The 20,531-nt window shown below is 40.9% G+C and overlaps 2 protein-coding genes across 5 annotated transcripts; one reads left to right on the top strand and one right to left on the bottom strand.

The window, feature by feature from the left end:
* Positions 1–2,248: 2,248 nt before the first annotated feature.
* LOC115158099 (U6 snRNA-associated Sm-like protein LSm4) lies at positions 2,249–12,278 on the bottom strand. 2 transcript variants are annotated; one of them, XM_029706631.1, is made up of 5 exons: positions 12,169–12,278; positions 10,435–10,476; positions 10,160–10,258; positions 9,710–9,899; positions 2,249–2,930 (listed from the first exon to the last, which is right to left on the bottom strand). In XM_029706631.1, the coding sequence occupies exons 1-5, from the start codon at positions 12,169–12,171 to the stop codon at positions 2,821–2,823; spliced, it is 444 nt and encodes a 147-aa protein (XP_029562491.1). In that variant the 5' UTR covers positions 12,172–12,278; the 3' UTR covers positions 2,249–2,820. The 2 variants fall into 2 exon arrangements, with proteins under 2 accessions (XP_029562491.1, XP_029562492.1); XM_029706632.1 differs by having other exon boundaries at positions 10,435–10,455; positions 12,169–12,269.
* Positions 11,823–16,271, top strand: LOC115158098 (pyroglutamyl-peptidase 1). Of its 3 annotated transcripts, none has more exons than XM_029706629.1 (5): positions 11,823–11,841; positions 14,096–14,148; positions 14,841–14,957; positions 15,072–15,304; positions 15,480–16,271. In XM_029706629.1, the coding sequence occupies exons 1-5, from the start codon at positions 11,832–11,834 to the stop codon at positions 15,670–15,672; spliced, it is 606 nt and encodes a 201-aa protein (XP_029562489.1). In that variant the 5' UTR covers positions 11,823–11,831; the 3' UTR covers positions 15,673–16,271. The 3 variants fall into 3 exon arrangements, with proteins under 3 accessions (XP_029562489.1, XP_029562488.1, XP_029562490.1); XM_029706628.1 differs by lacking the exon at positions 11,823–11,841 and adding an exon at positions 12,293–12,470 and having other exon boundaries at positions 15,480–16,270; XM_029706630.1 differs by lacking the exon at positions 11,823–11,841 and adding an exon at positions 12,307–12,387 and having other exon boundaries at positions 15,480–16,270.
* The last annotated feature ends 4,260 nt before the right edge of the window (positions 16,272–20,531 follow it).

Here is a 20,531-nt window from a genome sequence, read left to right as displayed (position 1 = left end):
CTTGCTGTCTCTGCCTGGCCGGTTTCCCTCTCTCCACTGGGATTCTCTGCCTCTAACCCTATTACGGGGGCTGAGTCACTGGCGCACTCCCCTGCCGTCCCTAGGTTGGGTGCGCCACTTGAGTGGGTTGAGTCACTGACGTGATCTTCCTGTCCGGGTTGGCGCCCCCCTCGGGTCCGTGCCGTGGGGGGAGAAGTAGTAAGTTGGTGGTTGAAGATATCCCTCTAGTGGTGTGGGGGCTGTGCTTTGGCAAAGTGGGTGGGGTTATATCCTGCCTGTTTGGCCCTGTCCGGGGGTATTGTCGGACAGGGCCACAGTGTCTTCCGACCTCTCCTGTCTCAGCCTCCAGTAATTATGCTGCAATAGTTTGTGTGTCTGGGGGCTAGGGTCAGTCTGTTATATTTGGAGTATTTCTCCTGTCTTATCCGGTGTCCTGTGTGAATTTAAGTATTCTCCCTCTCCCTGAGCCCTAAGACCATGCCTCAGGACTAACTGGCCTGATGACTCCTTGCTGTCCCCAGTCCACCTGGTCGTGCTGCCACTCCAGTTAACTGTTCTGCTTGCGGCTATGGAACCCTGACCTGTTCACCGGACGTGCTATCTTATCCCGGACCTGCTGTTTTCGACTCTCTCTCTCGGTCGCTCTCTACCGCACCTGCTGTCTCTAACTCTGAATGATCGGCTATGAAAAGCCAACTGACATTTACTCCTGAGGTGCTGACCCATTGCACCCTCTACAACCACTGTGATTTTTATTATTATTTGACCCTGCTGGTCATCTATAAACATTTGAACATCTTGGCCATGCACTGTTATAATCTCCACCCGGCACAGCCAGAAGAGGACTGGCCACCCCTCAGAGCCTGGTTCCTCCCTAGGTTTCTTTTGAGGTTCCTGCCTTTCTAGGAAGTTTTTCCTAGCCACCGTGCTTCTACATCTGCATTGCTTGCTGATTGGGGTTTTAGGCTGGGTTTCTGTATAGCACTTTGTGACATCAGCTGATGTAAAAAGGGCTTCATAAATAAATTTGATTTTAGAAACACTTAAAATAAGGGCTGTGTTTTGTATAGGCTTACGCTGGTGTGACGTTGTGATAGCCATGCAAATCTCTCTCGGACAAGGTGACTTTTATTAATATACTCGGCAATATTTACTCTCAGATTTGAAAATGCTAATTAGCATCAAAGTAGACATCATGCAAAACTGCAAGCTCCTGCACATCATCTCTGGCAGACACCTTTGCTAACAGGTATTGTGTCAATTTAAAACTTGCACAAGGCAGTTCACAGAATTGTCAATTTAAATACATTTTGCCAATTTATTAATTACTACATTTTGCTAACATTCGATAGTTAATCCAGAGATTCTTACCTTTGCCTCGATTAGGCAGTCTCGTCCAGATCATCATGTAATTTGTAGTTCCTTATAATAGCCACATTAGCATTTAATTTTTGGGGGGTAAATACAGGCAAATATATCGATAGAAGTAACCTTGTCCTAGAAGGATTTACAGGTTATCAAAACACAGTAAGCCTACACAGCCCTTATTTTAAATGTTTCTAAAATCACCTAATGGAAAAACTATTTGAACGACTTCCCTGTTAGACCGCTAGGTTTTATTGGTATTATGACTCGTACTGTGGTACTCTACGACTCTGGATCTAAGTACCTTGCAGACGATTTCTAGAACGTAAACACATTCTGACCGTTCTGATTGGTAACAGAAACCGGTTGGGCCAGAGCCAGAACACACGTGGGTAAAGCTGCATTTTGAAAATCAGTAATTTGCATTGATACTCTGATTGGTTAGAGATGATCCAATCACTAAGGACTTTGTTTTGTACAACACCCCTCATTTTGACGTCACCACAAACGACTTCAACGATGGCAGTCTCAGATTGACGTATGCAACGAACACAGAGCAGTGGAAGAATTCAGTTTAAGTCGTCACGCAAAATCTTGGCTGCATTATTGTCGATTCAGCAGCTCTGTGATTGAGGTTGCGCATTAGGGGGTTAGAGGGTTACACCAGCTTTATTATATGTACGCCTTATTGTTTGTTGACTATGGACTGTTAATTTTACAGCTAGTTATACAAGAACATAAACCTAATATGCAAATTGTGTTTTGTCACTTTAGGAGATAAGCGAGCATGAGTGTTACAAAAGGCTTTTTAATTCTGTATGTAGACCAATTCAAAACAGATCTGAATTCGTTTTTTCTTCTTTCATACATAAAGTACAGTGTATAACATAAAATTGTTTATTCTCATGTAAGTAAATTACAAAGTTATTTTCTTGGGTTACAAAATGCAAATAAAATTCCAAAAGTAGAACATTTAGAAACACCCAATTGGGACTCTTTAACCAACTAGGTATTTTTTTCGGTAATATAACCCAATCAACTTAAGTTTTCAAATTCCAAGGGCATAAAATGTGCTTTACGTTGAAAACAATTGGATATAAAAACAATTGGGTACAATCAGTTGCATGTAAATATCTCTAGGCACAATAAAACAAACTTCTGGATGATATTTATAGGTTTTTGACGGTGGCCCAAATTGACAACTTAACAAAAACTGTAAGTCGGGAAGAAAAAAATCTGTAGATAAAACAAAACCCTGCATTTTCTGACCTGAACGGACTGTTCATAGTTCTCACAGTGAAGTTCAAACTCACACAACACACATAGCTAGAAACATAGCACAGAGGGAGCAGTAATGGCCACTCACAGACATTGTGTGAGATGATCTCCACTGAGTTGTTATTCTGTGAAAACTACACCATCTCTTACATCTGACCTGTCTGTCTGTCCCTCTCCTCAGTGCTGGTTCTTGACTCCCTGAGGTTTGCCACCACCAGGCTTCTTCTCCTGCTGCTGCTGGCCTCTGCCTACTCCTGGCATACCCCGGCCACGGCCTCCAAATACACCTAAACATTGAGCAGAGACATACAGCATGACCAAAGTTAAGCCACATTAGGAGCACCAGAAAATAATGACTGACAAATAGCTTATATTGGGCAAATATGATTTCTAGCTACTTTTGAAGCACATGCTGTGCCCTAGAAACTATTTTTTATTTTTTAACTAGGCAAGTCAGTTAAGAACAAATTCTTATTTACAATTACGGCCTAGGAACAGTGGGTTAACTGCCTTGTTCAGGGGCAGAACGACAGATTTTTACCTTGTCAGCTCAGGGATTTGATCAGGCGACCTTTCAGTTACTGGCCCAACGCTCTAACCACTAGGCTACCTGCCACCCCAACTAATATGTAACAATGTAAAGACAGTTTATTATAAAAGCTAAAATGTGGATGCATATACCTGTCATTAAAATTACACATCTGGGACACACACTGCTTAAATCATAGGCAAATGCACGTTTTTTTGCCTAATAATGATGTTAGCAGAAGACTGCCTCAGTAAGAATGGGAGGCCAATGTTGGCCTAAGGTTGGGTAGGGGGTCAGTCAACTTCCCTCTCTGGAAGTTGGAGCATTTAGCGTTTTTGAAAAACCTGCAACTGCCTTTTCCTGAAACCTAAGTTGTGTTCAAATACTCATACTAACCGCACTATTTGTGATGTAAATTGACTATGTAGTATGCTTATTGGGGGCGGCAGGTAGCCTAATTGTTAGAGCGTTGGGCTAGTAACTGAAAGGTTGCTAAATCGAATCCCCGAGCTGACAAGGTAAAAGTCTATCTGTCATTCTGCCCCTGAACAAGGTAGTTAACCCAATGTTCCTAGGCCGTCATTGTAAATAAGAATTTGTTCTTAATTGACTTGCCTAGTTAAATAAAATTGGTCATAATATGGATATAGTTAGTATACCAAAAGTTCCCTGATATCATACTAAATTTGCCAAAATACGAAGTATGCAAGCGGTGGACATTATGTGCCTTCAGGGCCTAAAATGCAATTCTTCAGAAAATGGTCGTGGCTTCACGTTTTCAGATTTGAAGAAAATGGCAGCCGAAGTCCGACGGGGGCGGATACAAATTCATTGCTTTAACAAATTATGAGAAATGTTAAGAAAATGTTGAACAACGTAATAAAGTAATGACTTATCAAATAAGTTACACTGGCTGACAATTTGTTAGCTACGCTATCCTTACGAACCACATACCGGTACATACTGCTGTAATACTATGTTAGCTAGTTACCTAACGAGTAATGTTAAATGTTAGTTGGCTACTAATACGTCGAACTTGCCAGGCAGTATAAACTATCATCTAACTAACTACCCAACGTTTATTGACTTGATTATTCATGTCATTCTTAGTTAAGTGGTATAGTCGTTGTGCGTTCTCAATGGACATTGTTAAATTCTGGCCATCTACTTCGATTTCAGAGCACTCTCATCTGAGTGTGCCAGAGCGCAGAATAACTGATGAATTTACGAATGTTTAACACCCGTTGAATATATGGCCAGTGTCAGTAAACGTTGGCAAAAAAAAAAACGTTGTTGCCAGCAGCATAGTTACAGTCAAAAACGCTCTGGATCGCATGAACCAGCCTAACCAGCTCTGCTAGGGCAAGTAAAATGGTCAGAGTAAGGTGTTCTCTCATTTGTGTCTGGAAATAGCTAGCAAGCTAGCCAACATAAGCCAGTTAGCTTGGGTGCTTTACTGCGGTTGTAAGGTCAGAATGCTTGAGTCAACCCGATTCCTCAGCCAGAGCACCCCCCGAGAGCGAACCGCTCTGAAACGGACAATCTGAAAATGTTCTGGATTTACACCCAGAGCACACTCTGGCACTCCAGATTGAATTTACGAACACACCCGAAATTGTAAAATGTCTAGCTAGTCATTTATTATGCCAACAAGCTAGCAAGAGGTTGCATAGCAACAGCATCAACTTCCAATAGACAGGCGAAGCGCTAGTACGCACAACTGAAAGGATACAGTTCGTTTACAGTATACTAAAATGAACTAATAGTATATACTTAATAAGTATGTAGTAGTATGTTAGTATGGGTATTCAAACACAGCTCTAGTCTTAAATTATATCAAACAATGTATCCAACAAAGTAGTCTTGTTTGATCCTACATTAAATTGAGGTGGTCTCAATGACACCTTCACATATTTCTGGGTAAAATGTAGGGGTAATGATTATTTGATTTCATAGGTGTCTTTATGTGGATAGTCTTGTGAAAATGTGAACTGGCTTCGTAATTTTGTTTGGGGAGAAAATTCTCAATTCAATTACTAGATGCAATGTAGTAGTCAAGTTTACTTTAGACCATTTGAAATATAAACAACTAAACTAGGCCTATATGAGCTGGTTTCAGATCTCCATCCCTGACCTAATCCATCAAGGTCTGACTACTAGTCTACCATTCACTCACCATGCCTTGTTGTCATTGGTGAACTGACTATTATCACATCATTAGCAGGCTACTGTTGACAAAGACATATCAAACGGACAGATCAATAACAGATTCATTAACATAGGCCTACTAATCTTTAAACCGTCTAAAATAACTTTCTGTGAAGGACGGTATTAGCGGAACAGCTCTCTGCCATGTCTGACTCCATCCACACAGGAACATGCTCTAAACTACCGCACGTTTCCTTGCTCGGCAATGCGCTCGTGACTACTACCGTTGCGGAGAACAAAGCGTGTGCAAGCAAGAAAGTGTTCACTGAGTTGATAATGTTGTTGCCAACTACTTTCATTGTAATGACACCTTAGCTAAGGAGCTAACTACGAAAGAATAGAGATTATGTGCTTGACTAACATACACTTTTGGAAAATGTATTTGGCAAACAGTTCATTCTCCATTTTTCGTACCCTTTTTCCCCCCCTCACACATCAGTGGTATCAACAGACGATGTGGAGATCAGCCATCCAGCTCAAGGGAGGTAAATAGTACTATGATTACAGGGGCTGGCCAGAGCATACAGCTAGAGAATTTTTCTCCTCGCCCATGTCCTCAGATTGGCTCAGCTCCAACTTCCGACCGTTGAGTCAAAAACCACAACGTGCCAACTAGAGGCCTATTTTTTCTGTGTTTTAGGGTCGTCTTAAAGTCATGTACTTTGACTTCAAATTGCGTGCATGGTATGCAAAATACATGCAGGTTGGCAGGCCTGAAATTAAAGTAATTTGTGGAAAATTTGGTTTATCTAATTTTCCTATTGCGATGCATTACATTGAAAATTGTACACCGTCTCTTGATTGACAGCCTATATTGGGCCATTATGAATTCTAGCTACTTTTGAAGCACATGCTGTCCGCTAGAAATTATGTAACATTGTAAAGACAGTTTATTATAAAAGCTAACATGTTGATAAAATACCGGTCACTGAAATTACAAAGTCATTTGGGTTATATTAGGTTTCTACATTGAGTAAAAGGTTTGTGGTGATGAATCCAGGAGATCAGTCATTCATTCATTCATTCATTGCTATGATCATTGATCTCCTGAAGAAGCTATCCTTTTTCCTTTCTTTCTGTGCCCCCAAATGTTTGGATATACTGGTAAAGTTACCAGAGGGGTATACTACAAAGCAGAATCAATGAGTTAGCCAGCTGACTTGCCTAAGTGTTTTTTTTTTTTAAAGAGGAGCTTAAAAAAAATGGGCATGGTCTCATTGACTAAACAACCAAAAACACAAACATAAGTTTAGCTTTCTTAATGAATCCGAAAATCTAGTTATTTCTGGTTGTTCATCAAAGCTAGCTGGCTAACCCATTGATCCTGCTTTGTAGTATACTCCTCAGGTTGTTAGCTAGCTAGCCAATGCAGTAACATGACTGAACAAAGTGTAAACAAATGGTTCAAGGCCTGCGAGTAGTTTTATAACGGCCAACTGGTTAATAAATACACTGCTCAAAAAAATAAAGGGAACACTTAAACAACACATCCTAGATCTGAATGAAAGAAATAATCTTATTAAATACTTTTTTCTTTACATAGTTGAATGTGCTGACAACAAAATCACACAAATAATCAATGGAAATCCAATTGATCAACCCATGGAGGTCTGGATTTGGAGTCACACTCAAAATTAAAGTGGAAAACCACACTGGCGACTCCAAATCCAGACCTCCATGGGTTGATAAATTGGATTTCCATTGATTATTTGTGTGATTTTGTTGTCAGCACATTCAACTATGTAAAGAAAAAAGTATTTAATAAGATTATTTCATTCATTCAGATCGAGGATGTGTTATTTTAGTGTTCCCTTTGTTCAGATCTAGGATGTGTTATTTTAGTGTTCCCTTTATTTTTTGGAGCAGTGTATATATAACACGCATACACACAGTACCAGTCAAAAGCTTGGACAAACCTACTCATTCAAGGGTTTCTTTATTTTTACTATTTGCTAATAGTGAAGACATCAAAACTATAGCACATATGGAACCCTGTAGTAACCAAAAAAGTGTTAAACAAATCAAAATATATTTTGATTTTAAATTCTTCAAAGTAGCCACCCTTTGCCTTGACAGCTTTGTACAGTCTTGGCATTCTCTCAACCAGCTTCACCTGGAATGCTTTTCCAACACTCTTGAAGGAGTTCCCACATATGCTGAGCACTTGTTGGCTGCTTTTCCTTCACTCTGCGGTCCAACTTATCCCAAACCATCTCAATTGGGTTGAGGTCAGGTGATTGAGAGGCCAGGTCATCTGATGCAGCACGCCATCACTCTCCTTCTTGGACAAATAGCCCTTACACAGCCTGGAGGTGTGTTTTGGGTCATTGTCCTGTTGAAAAACAAAATGGTAGTCCCACTAAGCGCAAACCAGATGGGCTGTCCTATCGCTGCAGAATGCCGTGGTAAGCCATGCTGGTTAAGTGTGCCTTGAATTCTAAATAAATCACAGACAGTGTCACCAGCAAAGAACCTCCACACCGTCACACCTCCTCCTCCATGCTTCACGGTGGGAACCACACATGTGGAGATTCGTTCACCTACTCTGCGTCTCACGGTTGGAACCAAAGTCTCTTCTCATTGGTATCCTTTAGTAGTGGTTTCCTTGCTGCAATTCGAAGGCCTGATTGACGCAGTCTCCTCTGAACAATTGATGTTGAGATGTGTCTGTCAAATATATTTTGATTTGTTTCAACACTTTTTTGCGGACTACATGATTCCATAGTTTTGATGTCTTCACAATTATTCTACAATGTAAAAAATAGTCAAAATAAAGAAAAATCCTGGAATGAGTAGGTGTGTCCAAACTTTTGACTGGTACACTAATATATATGTTTACAACAGTAATTTACAGTATTAACAATATCTGCACTGTAAGTGACATACACACACACAACCGTTCAAAAGTTTGGGGTCACTTACAGTGCAGACATCGTTAATGTTGTAAATGACTATTGTAGCTGGAAACAGCTGATTTTTTATGGAATATCTACATGGCGTACAGAGGCCCATCATCAGCAACCATCACTTCTGTGTTCCAATGGCACGTTGTGTTAGCTAATCCAAGTTTATCATTTTAAAAGGCTAATTGAGCATTAGAAAACCAGCACAGCTGAAAAGTGTTGTGCTGATTAAAGAAGAAACAAACCTGGCCTTCTTTAGACTAGTTGAGTATCTGGAGCATCATAATTTGTGGGTTCGATTACAGGCTCAAAAAGGCCAGAAACAAATACTTTCTTCTGAAACTCGTCATTGTATTGTTGTTCTGAGAAATTATTGCTATTCCATGTGAGAAATTGCCAAGAAACTGTAGATCTCGTACAATGCTGTGTACTACTCCTTTCACCGAACAGTGCAAACTGGCTCTAACCAGAATAGAAAGAGGAGTGGGAGGCCCCGGTGCACAACTGAGCAAGAGGACAAGTACATTAGAGTGTCTAGTTTGAGAAACAGACATCTCACAAGTCCTCAACTGGCTGCTTCATTAAATAGTTCCCACAAAACACCAGTCTCAACGTCAACAGTGAAGAGGCGACTCCAGGATGCTGGCCTTCTAGTATATATTTAAAAAAATCTATTGGAAATCATACCGTTGGTATTTCGAAATACACCAGTATATTGCCCAAGCCTAGCTGTATGACAGGTTTAGACAGGTTACCGTGGCATTCTTGGGTACAGGGACTATGGTGGTCTGCTTGAAACATGTACAGATGTGGTAAACTCCTCAATGTTGAGGGTAGGCAACTAGATTCAGTCGCGGGACGATTTTTGTCGAGGCAGATGGTTGGTGGGCCCCCCAAAAAAAAGACTGCCTGTTCTGACCCCTGCCGTAGAGTATATTATGTTCAACAAGACATACACAAAATTCACCAAATCAAACACGGAATCTTCAATATTTCTGTTTATATTTTTTGCTTTCTAACATCTACAGATGAAACATTATGGACTCTTAAAGGGGGCCTGGGTAAGGCCACAATGTCATAAATATGCCAACTTTTATTCATTATTTCTCAATTATGCGTTTCGATACATATGTTAACAATCCTTCTGCCAAAGGACCATTCTATGGATTACATTTAACATTTTTGAAAATCCCCAATATCATGGCCTTTTTTTTGTCCTGGTTTCATATGGAATCACTCAATAATAATAATTTTAAAAAAAAAGTGTAATAATTTAAAAAAAAAGTGTAATATATATATATATATATATATATATATATACTATGTTTACTTAGCTCATAAATATAAGACCCCATTGCATCATACTACCAGCACCTCAACCAAATGTTACCCATTTGCCTCCCCAGAAAGAGAGGTTCCATCTTACCTCTACCTGCACCTGCTCCTCCCCCTCGGCCCTTGCCCTGCTGTTTGTTCTGCTGCATGCCTCCTCGCCCGCGGCCCTTGGACACCACCTCCTCCTTTACCATGTCGATGATTTCATCAGGGATACGCAGGTACTTTATGGTGCTTCCTCTGATGTAACACTCGGGCATCCTCCAAAACTTATCTCCATCCTAAACGATAGGAGTGAATGGGATTAGGGGAGAATTTCAGCATTAGTCTTAGTAGAAGCACTCTTAAAAGCTGAATCTTTTGACTGTCAATAGTGCCATCTTGTGGCTAGACATGGACATTTTTCTGATAGTTGATTTGTGAAGAAGACAGCCATGTAGCCTCTTCATTCATGGCTGTCACGTAAGCAACCATATACATATTTCAGATCAGTGGTCACAAGTCTTGAGTGTCGACAAGTACTTATAGACAAACCCTTTACCCTTGAGGTGCAGATGACTTCTCGTAAGTTGATATTCATCCAGTTGTCACAACTGACCAAGTGTCCGTTATACGTCTCTCCGTTCTTCAACTCCACCAGCTGAGGAGCATAGGGAACAAGCATGAGTAAGAAATCAAAGCGATGTGGTTTCATATTTGTACCACAAAAACCAATGACCACATTTACATGAACAACCGTGAGAAACTCACATGACTCAAGAAACAAAGTAAGAGTAAAATATCACAAAAACTTAGACTAGTTGAATCCATCCTTACCATAGGGTGGTTCTGTGCAGTCTTCAGCAAAGATAGAGGTAGCTGTGAATTTCAATGTTTTTTTTAAGTCATTGTGCATGTTGTCTTGCTCACTAGCTAACACATGATTAAATTAGCTAGCTAGCTTTGAAAAGGTTTGCTAACTAGCTGGTATGATAGCCAACTACATTTAACAAAAATGTAAACGCAACAATTTCAAAGAATTTACTGAGTTAGTTCATAAAAGGAAATCAATAAATTAAAAAAAGTCATTAGGCCCTAATCTATGGATTTCAGATGACTGGAAATACAGATATGCATCTGTAGGTCACAGACACCTTTATAAAAAAGGTAGGGGCAACCACCATTCGCCTCATGCAGTGCAGCGGCTCCTTCACAGAGTTGATCAGGCTGTTGATTGTGGCCTGTGGAATGTTGTCCCACTCCTCTTCAATGGCTGTGAAGAGTTGCGGGATATTGGCGGGAACTGGAACACGCCATTGTACTCGTCAAACCAGAGCATCCCAAACATGCTCAATGGGTGACATGTCTGGGGAGTATGCAGGCCATGAAAGAACTGGGACATTTTCAGCTTCTAGGAATTGTGTACAGTCCTTGTGAAATGGGGATGTGCATTATCATGCTGAAATATTAGGTGATGGCGGCGGATGAATGGCACAACAATGGGCCTCAGGATCTCGTCAAGGTATTTCTGTGCATTCAAATTGCCATAGATAAAATGCAATTGTGTTCTTTGTCCGTAGCTTATGCCTGCCTATACCATAACCCCACCACCACGGGGCACTCTGTTCACAACATTGACATCAGCAAACAGCTCGCTCACACGATGCTATATACGTGGTCTGCAGTTGTGAGGCTGGTTGGATGACCTGCCAAATTCTCTAAAATGATATTTGAGGCAGCTTATAGCAGGGTTTCCCTAACTCGGTCCTGGGTGCACGTTTAGTTTTGCCGTAGCACTACACAGCTGATTCACATAATCAAAGTTTGATGATGAGATGGTTGTTTGAATCAGTTGTGTAGTGCTAGGGCAAAAACCAAAACGTGCACTGGGGGGGTGGGGAGAAGAGGCACCCCAGGACTATGTTTGGTGGACATTCCTGCAGTCAGCATGCCAATTGCACACTCCCTCAAAACTTGAGACATCTGTGGCATTGTGTTGTGACAAAACTGCACATTTTACAGTCGCCATTTTTGTCCCCAGCACAAGGTGCACCTGTCTAGTGATCGTGCTGTTTAATCAGCTTCTTGATATGACACACCTGTCAGGTGGATGGATTATCTTGGCAAATGAAAAATGCACACTAACAGGGATGTAAACAAATTTGTGCACAAAATTTTTGAGAAATAAGCTTTTTGTGCTTATTGAACATTTCTGGGATACTTTATTTCTGCTCATGAAACATGGTAACTACACTTTACATGATGCGTTTATATTGTTTGTTTAGTGTACTTAACTAGCTAGGTCAAATTTGACTTGAAATGCAAACCATGTGTTTAGATACTATAAAACAAAACATTGACATATAACTAGATTACTATTATATTTTTAGTTAGCTATTAGCTAGCATTAACACAATGAGTTAACCATTTCGCTACGTTCATGTTACGTTACAGTAGCTAACTATCCATGCTGCATGGTAAACAAAACAACCACGCGTTTGTGGTCGAGCTATTCTACGGTCCCACACAACAGTCCTCATATTACTGTAACCCGATAAAATATATACTTACCATTATAACAGATTATATTACAAACTATCCGGTCAACTGAACGTAATTTATTTTGGTTTGCTAATGCTAACTCCGTTTAACGGAAGTTGTCGCCAAATGTGTCGCTACCATACGTCATTACGTCAGACTCGCCGAGAAAAAAAATTACGCAAAAAGCACAGAAACAGATGACTGATCAACTGTGAAAGGACAGCAAAATCCCAGACAGCTGCATTCCTGGTAAAATTTAGAATAACAAACGAAAACATTCACTACAGCTAAGAAAAATATGGACAATAGTAAGCAAACTGTTGTTGTAACAGGTTAGTGGGGTTTCCTCTACTTGCTCGGCTGTACGTAGTTTCTAGCTCGACAAAGCCAACTAGGGCGTGCATGTCAAGAATGTTACTGTTGAAAAGTTGTGTGAAGGACATGCAGCTGAGTTGTCCAAATAGTTGCAGTTTGTTATTTGTATAATGGCATACATTCCTTCAAAGTGTTTGTCAAATTGTCAATTTGTTTATTGTATTGCAAAATAATATGCCTATGGATAACTGCCTATGGACATAATTGCATAACTTTAGGAACGTGTCATGGTATGACCTACTTGACCCTGTATGTAGCAGAATAAAATGGAAGTTGTAATATTTCAGACCTCCAAGACATCCACTTGTTAGGCAATATGGCTCATTTTTAATATATTCCTTGTGTTTGGCAAAATTCTAGTTTCAATAAACATTTGCTTTACACACTAGCAGACTTAAACAGAATTGTTTAACTTTTAGGGTGTTTTCACACAGTCCTTTTTTAAAAAAGAAATGATCTCAGTCCTCTTTAAAGTGAATTGGGGTAAAACATTTAAATGAAATAAAAATAACCCAGTTCTCTTTGAAGTCACACTACCCTTGCCTTTGAGGTCTCAACAATTTTTTTCTCCAGTTCGCTTCACCTATTTTGCGGACTGAGTCCTTTTTGCATTCACATTGCTATGTTTAGAAAGGAACCAAGATATTTTTCCAACATGCACTCTGTGTTTGTGTTGTCTTCTCACACTTTTCAAAACGCACAATCAAATAAACATTTTATGAAGCTCTCAGCCTATAGATAACATATTGCAAACAAATAATCTTGAACTAAAAACACACATATTTTGGAATTTCTGTGTCGCTAATCAGTATCCCAAAAAAAAAAAAATTCTGCGAACCTGCACATAATCTTCTCTTTTGTGGCACCAATGTGATGGATTATGGCAGGGGAATCGGTGTTGCAGTATTCAAGTGTGTGGTGTGGGAATAATGACAAACGAACCTCGGGAGCTTTGTGTTCACATTGCCCTAAAAGAGGGAACCGGACCACGGAATTCAAGCGAACTGCTTCGGGGGCTCTTTTGAGGTGTCTGACTTCCTTTGGAGTGTTCACAGTGCACAACAAATGTTGCGAACCGTGCTGAGTTCACAAAAATTGTCCGAAAGGGACCAAGTGTGAAAACACCCGAATTCTCCTGTCTCCCAGACACAAAGGCCAGTTGAAGACAGGATGGCCTGATAAAAGATGTTAGATTGCCTGGGAACAGAGAGCCTCACAAAAGAGCTGGCCAGCAGCTGCCGACCCCACGCTCTCTCCTTTTCACCTTCCTGCCAGACAGATCCCTGTGTCCCCAAGGGAACACACCAGCCCATTAATTTCACAGGGATTCAGAGTGATGTCTCAACTTCACTGCAGCTACACTCACACATTTATGAACACATCATATAAAGTGAGCTTTTTATTGGATTGTGCTTATTTCTTTAGTGTCCCTTCGAGCATGGGTTCTTAGGACAGTTATTTCCCTTCAAGCAAATGTATTGCCAAGCAATCCTATAAGTAAGCATCAATCTCAAGTTAATTGAATCTGCTATTTGAGTTTAACTCTTTCTTTTGATTTTATAAATGCTGCCATATTTTGCAGGGTTTGAGCCATTTGGAGAGCACACTATTAATGCCAGTTGGGTAGCAGTCCAGGTATGTATATTTTGCATATTTCACGTAGACTATATTGAATTAATTTGTCTTCTTTAACTGTAAGGATGAGTTTATTTCCCTGACAATAACACAAAACTGCCTACCTTGTTCATGCTCAGCCTGTTTGGTAGAACACATTAGTTGTCATGGGATCTCATTCAGGAAATGTTTTCTTACACGTTCTATAATGTGAGAGAAGCATTATGGGCCCAAAGTGGTGGTGTGGGCTGTATTGGCAAATGTGATGGGGACAATGGTTGTCAGGGTGTCTAGACAGACTTGATAAGGATATTCAAATCAAACAAAGGGTTGCTTTGTGGCTGTGGTCAATCACGCCACTTTTAAATGTTTATGGGAACTGGCCTGGTAGCCATGGCCAGTTGTCCTGTAGCAAATTATAGAGCCAGCTGTGAACATTACACTTTAGAAATGTCCTCTCCTCCAGACATTTTCCATCTTTTCCTATTTGTGCTTTCCCAATTTGTATTTTTAGGATATCATCCAATCATATTTCTGTTGTGCACATTTTTTATGGACTGAATAGACAACGTAAAGATGACCACAAGGAAATGTCTAACATGTTACAAAACATCTATTTATTTTAAAAGCAATTAGTTTCAAAATAATGTGAAGACATTTCTATGATCTTTTATGAGTATTAATCACCTGTCTACTCTTCTCATTGTTTTAAGGAACTGAAGAAGCTGGGCCTGGGAAAGGACATAGACCTGCATGTGTATGAGGTACCTGTCGACTACCAGGCAGTCCAGAGTTTGATTCCATCACTATGGAAGCAGTATCATCCCCAGGTAAGAAGGCAATGAATGGGCTCCTATCTCCTTTCCTGCTGGTCAATTATGCACCTTGATATGCACCATATTTGAATTTGTTTGTTTTGTATCCTTCTCTGCATGGGGAATCAGTTAGTGGTCCATGTTGGAGTCTCAGGTATGGCCACCACCGTTACCTTAGAGAAATGTGGCCGTAACCATGGCTACAAGGGTCTGGACAACAGCCGCTTCTGTCCCCATTCTCAGTGTTGCATTGAGGGGGGCCCAGACTGCATTGACTCTGTTATTGACATGGAATCGGTCTGCAAAAGAGTGACAGCCTCTGGACTAGGAGTAGCAGTGTCCGTCTCAAAAGATGCTGGCAGGTAAGCATCCTCCTCCTGTGTGCTTTTGTGTTTGCGACATTGCTAATAAAATCAATATGCATGCATACACCTGTATTTCAAAGAAAGTTGTAGGCCTATTTTTCCCCCCCCCCAAATCTTACTGTAGAACCACCACTTAGCACCATTATATTAATTCCTGTCTTTTTCCTGACAGATACCTCTGTGACTTCACCTACTACACCTCTCTGTACCTGAGCCATGGGCACTCAGCATTCGTCCACGTGCCTCCCATAGAGAAGCCTTATAGTGGCGTGGACTTGGGTAGGGCCCTCCAAGCCATCATACAAGAGATGTTGGACATGCTCGACCAAACCGAAGAGAAGATCCACTGCCAGCGTGTGCACTAATTTACCTGTGAAAGCCAACTGCCTTTAACCCCTTACACACGAGAGATTATTCAAAATGGCAACCATACAGACACTTCCAGTTGACTTATTTCACAGCCATTTCGTCACATTCTTCGTTGCTGTTTCCTCAAGCTCTTGACCTGGCCAATTTTTTTTTTTTTGTAAATTTTTTAATCTTAATGGTTATGGTGAGGTGAGTAAAGCTGGTTCGGTGTTTTGGTGTAACGAGCTTTCCCCACATTCTGTCTACATAGAAGAGATTGAGCAAGATGAATTGAACTGGAATAACAGGAATTGACAGAAGTGAGCCACATGCTTGTTCTAGTAGGAGCGCTACTCTTTTTGAATCTGTTGTTGAGAAGCTTCCATGGTTTTGACTCTTTATCCATACTTACACTGCTATCTCAGAAACAGGGTTAGTGTATGGAATATCCCTTTTTTTGCATCAACTCAATGTACAAGTTCCACATTATTTATTAGTATCTATCTAGTTAAGGGGAATTTCTGTCTTTGGTTGTTATTCATCATCTTGAAGAGTTATTTGTCACCAGCTTTTTCATTAAAGTCTTAGCGTACACTTGTTGGTGCTACTTAAGTCATGTTAGTACTTCCTGGATTTGATGTATATGAAATGCCAGGTCTTTTCCTCTCCACTCACCAACAAAACCGGCGAGCTACAACTTCTGATAAGGATAAAAAAAAGGACTTCTCGCTCTCACCTCTGATTTCTTTTTTTACGCTGTGGGTCTAGCCAGCTTCCAGGTCTACGGGGCTGATCGCGTCCCGAAGCAGTGCAGTAAATCCAAAGGATGTGGTTTGTGTTTCTACGTCACCCAAGGCTGGTTCAATAATGACTCTTCTAAGTCTCCAGATCTGGAATCTATTTTCATCCACTGCAAACCTTTTTATTCACCCCGTGAATTTTCCTCAGTCATTATGGCCGGAGTCTACATCGCTCCGGACACATGTGCACACACAGAGCAACATCTACTGGCTGATCAGATCACAGAGGTGGAAAGAAAATACCCAGATTCTACTTTCACCATCAAGTGGGATTTTAACCACACCAGCCTACAACAGGAACTTCCCAGATACAAACAATTGGTGAAATGTTCAAGTCAAGAAAAAATTCTCGACCATGTTTACAGCACTATTAAAGGGGCATACCATGCTGTCTCCCATGCTCCCTAAGGGAACTCAGACCATGTGATGCTACACCTCATCCCTGCATACAGACAGAAACTAAAAACTGCCAAGCCTGTCAAACATGTGGAAATAGACTGATGAGGCCATTGGGGTGTGAAAACACTGCCTAGACACCACGGATTGGAACATATTCAAGGACAGCAATGCCAACATACACGACTACACAGACAGATTCACATCCTGCGTCAGTGTATGTGAGGAGAACTACATACCATCAAATACTTTTCTATCACACAGCAACGACAAACCATGGGTCACTGGTGAGCTTAGGGCTCTCCGCAGTGCTGAAGAGCAAGACCAGGGTACTCTATAGAGGCCAAGAAAAAGCTACTCTCAGGAATGAAGGCAGCCAAACAGCAGTACAAAGACAGGCTAGAGCAACTGCTCATCTGTCTGGAAAGGACTGAAACAAATTTCCAACTAGGAACCTAAAGCTACAAACCCTAACCCCTCACTGCCGAATAAACTAGTTCTACTGCAGATTTGACACACAGGCCCCTCAATCACGAGGACAATACATACCCTACCCCTCCTTGCCACTTCCCCCTCTCACCCATCTACCCCATCCCACCCCTCCCTTCCTAATTCCTCTCCAGGCTCCTCTCTCCTCTACTTAATACGTAAGTCTATTGACACACACGTGCATCAATCTAAGTAATACAATTTTAAAAATTATCAAAATTCCCAATTTTTTTTACATGGGTTACGTCTCAATCCACCGCATCCGCCTATGGTGGCCTTTCCGCATCTGAGGTGGAAGGTAACAGAGCTAGAGCTGTCAGACCATGAAACATCCCGAAAAATCTGGCTTCTCACGAAAACGTCTGTAGCGTCCGAATGGTTTGGCCTACAAACTACAACCACTCAATGGAAAGGGGAGACTCTCACAAACACTATGGTATTCTCCCGTGTCACGGGACCCATCTTAAGATACTTCTATTAATTTGTATGGGTTATGGGAGTTTTGTGCCAACAAAAATAAGGGGTTAAATATGTATCCAACCTCCAAAACCTTATTCCTTATGATTTTATTTTTGGACAGTTTTATTTTTTATTTTTTTTGCCATTTATGAATGTTTATTCAATGTGTTTCTATGGGATATAGTAGTAATGGCCAAATTCAATATTTTATCAACCCATTTTTTTTTAATGTTTACACCTAAAGATGTGCTAAAATTCAAAATCAAATAGCTAAATTATCCATGGTATGACCATCTTAAAACAATTCCACATGTTATGTCAGCTTAGTAACCATCCCCTCAAATGGCTTAGATATTTAGAGGTTTATAGCACTGCGTGGACCAGCTCTCCTGTTTTCACTGGCCATATTCAACCAGTCATTAGAGCAATGCACTGTTCCTGCCTGTTTCAAATCTTCCATCATTGTTACAGTCCCAAAAAAACCTAAAGGTGCCCTGCCTGAACTTTTACAGACCTGCGGTGTTCACCACGGTCATCATGAAAACCTTTCAGCACCTGGTACTGTCCCATCTCAAAACCATCACTGAAGCCTCCCTCAACCCTCTGCAGTTTGCCTACAGAGCTAACAGGTCTGTGGACGACACTGTCAACATGGGCCTACACTACATCCTCAAACACATCGATAACCCATAGACATATACAAGGACATTGTTTGTGGACTTTAGCTCTGTTTTCATTACATCATCTCAGAACTGCTACAAGACAAACTGTCCTAGCTGAACGTGTCCAGCTCCATCGATCAGTGGACTACTGACTTCCTAACCAACAGGAAGCAACACGTGAAGCTGGGAAAACACCTCTCGGACTCTTTATCCCTCAGCACCGGAGTGCCGCAAGGATGCGTGCTCTCACCAGTACTCTACTCACTCTGCACCTCTAACAACGCATCTGTCAAACTACTCAAGTTTGCAGATGACACCACTCTGGTTGTTCTCATCACCGACGGCGATGAGTACATGTACCGTGGAGAGGTCAACCGACTAGTGGCCTGGTGCAGTCGCAATAACCTGGAACTCAACACAGACAAAACCGTGGAAATGTTGGCTGACTTAAGAAAACGCCCCCCACCATCTCTCCCCTCAAGATTGTTGGCTCAGCTGGTAGCACGGCTGAATCATTCAAATTCCTGGGGACCACCATCTCCCACAACCTCAAATTGGAGGACAACATTAGAGGTCACCAAGAAGGCACACCAGTGGATGTACTACTTGCGGCAGCTAAACACAATCTCCCAGCCAATCCTTATCCGGTTTTAAGCATTAATCGTTTAGTCCATCCTTCATCTCCTCCATCACTGTCTGGTTTGGGTCTGCCCACTGCAAGGGCAAACTGCAACACATGACCAAAACGTCTTTCCAACTGAATAGTTTCTTCCCCCAGGCTGTGGCCCTCACCAACCGGCCATCTGGCCCATAGATACTAAAGCACTATGCACTCTATGCTGCACTCTATGCTGGACACCACATCAGGCCATCTCTGAACTGTATACAAAATAACTGCATTTCACTCTGTCCATCTCGCTGCATTTAGATTCATAGTGTAAATGTGTACATCCACTCTATATCAATCATATACCCACTGTACATTTGTATATCTGCTCATTCTCTATGTTCACTTTACCTATGTGTGTGTAAACTTTGTCTGTATTCTGTCTCTAAATGTTGTCTATCACTAGCAGCTGGCACCATATCACCAAGTACAACTCTGAGTAAATGTACTTAGTGAATAAAGGTGATTCTGATGGTGCTTTCATAAGGTGTTTAGCTGGATTTATATGTTGTATAGAAATATTCAGAATGTACCTGAAAAATGTTCGGTAGAGCAGACTTTTTTTAATTTAAAGTGAACTGCACATTGTGTTTTCATATTCCCCCCCCAACGTTATCTAAACTTTTTTTTTTTTCCTTGGGGGGGAAAAAAACAACAATTTCAGAGTTTCTCTTACTTGCAAAAGCCCAATGCTGCTCTTTTACATGGATTTCATATTGTTTCTTGAGTCTTTTTATAAGAAGTTGTGGTTGTGCCTTCTTTTACTAAGGTCATTTATATCAGGGAACGGTTTGGTTCTCATATTTTTAAGTCTGTGGGCCCAACTTTGATAGCTGTATGGCGATGTTTGACAGATATGTGTTCAATGAACTTCATCAGATCAGTATGCTTATCCCAGCCGAGGATTTCATTTGATGAAGTGGGCAGGTAGGCAGCCAGGTGAGAATTGGACCCGGTTCTTGTATTTCTGTAGCATTTTCATTTTTACTTTATTGACCGAATTGTTTTGGATGTTTCAGCTTTATGAACGTCAGTGAGCTGGTTTACTTTTGTTCTTGTATTTTTGTCATAACACAGTATTTGTTTTCAGTTGTCTCCCATTACGGGTTCTTCCCGTGTTGTATCTATATTTTAAAAGACATGTCATACCTCGTGGTACAACCACATAACGTACAGTGGCTGATCCAGATGAATTGTATCTTCTTCCCAGAACAACTGTCATATGCAATTTTGTTGCCCAAAATGTTTTGTGTTTACTGGGTATTTGAGTGTTCATGGACTGTATCCATGGAGATTTGTCTTTGTGTGTTGTTTGTGTTCCTTCACACTGTCACATACTGGTTATTACATATGTGATTAAAATGTGACTATACTCACAGATGTGAAAGCCTATGTCCTCAAAT

The sequence above is a fragment of the Salmo trutta genome, chromosome 22 (assembly GCF_901001165.1).
Source record: "Salmo trutta chromosome 22, fSalTru1.1, whole genome shotgun sequence".
NCBI lineage: Eukaryota > Metazoa > Chordata > Actinopteri > Salmoniformes > Salmonidae > Salmo > Salmo trutta.
The sequence above is the reverse complement of the archived record's forward strand: the minus strand, read 5'-3'. Positions and strand labels throughout refer to the sequence as shown.

Bases quoted from the DNA above. Each gene is read 5' to 3' on its own strand.
- LOC115158099 (XM_029706631.1), bottom strand. The intron at 9,900-10,159 runs GTAAAGGGTTTG...CCTATCGTTTAG, and splicing joins AAGTCATCTGCACCTCAAGG to GATGGAGATAAGTTTTGGAG. The intron at 2,931-9,709 runs GTAAGATGGAAC...CTCAATGTTTAG, and splicing joins AGGAGCAGGTGCAGGTAGAG to GTGTATTTGGAGGCCGTGGC.
- LOC115158098 (XM_029706628.1), top strand. From the start codon at position 12,437: ATGGACAATAGTAAGCAAACTGTTGTTGTAACAG. The intron at 14,149-14,840 runs GTATGTATATTT...CATTGTTTTAAG, and splicing joins CCAGTTGGGTAGCAGTCCAG to GAACTGAAGAAGCTGGGCCT. The intron at 14,958-15,071 runs GTAAGAAGGCAA...ATGGGGAATCAG, and splicing joins GGAAGCAGTATCATCCCCAG to TTAGTGGTCCATGTTGGAGT.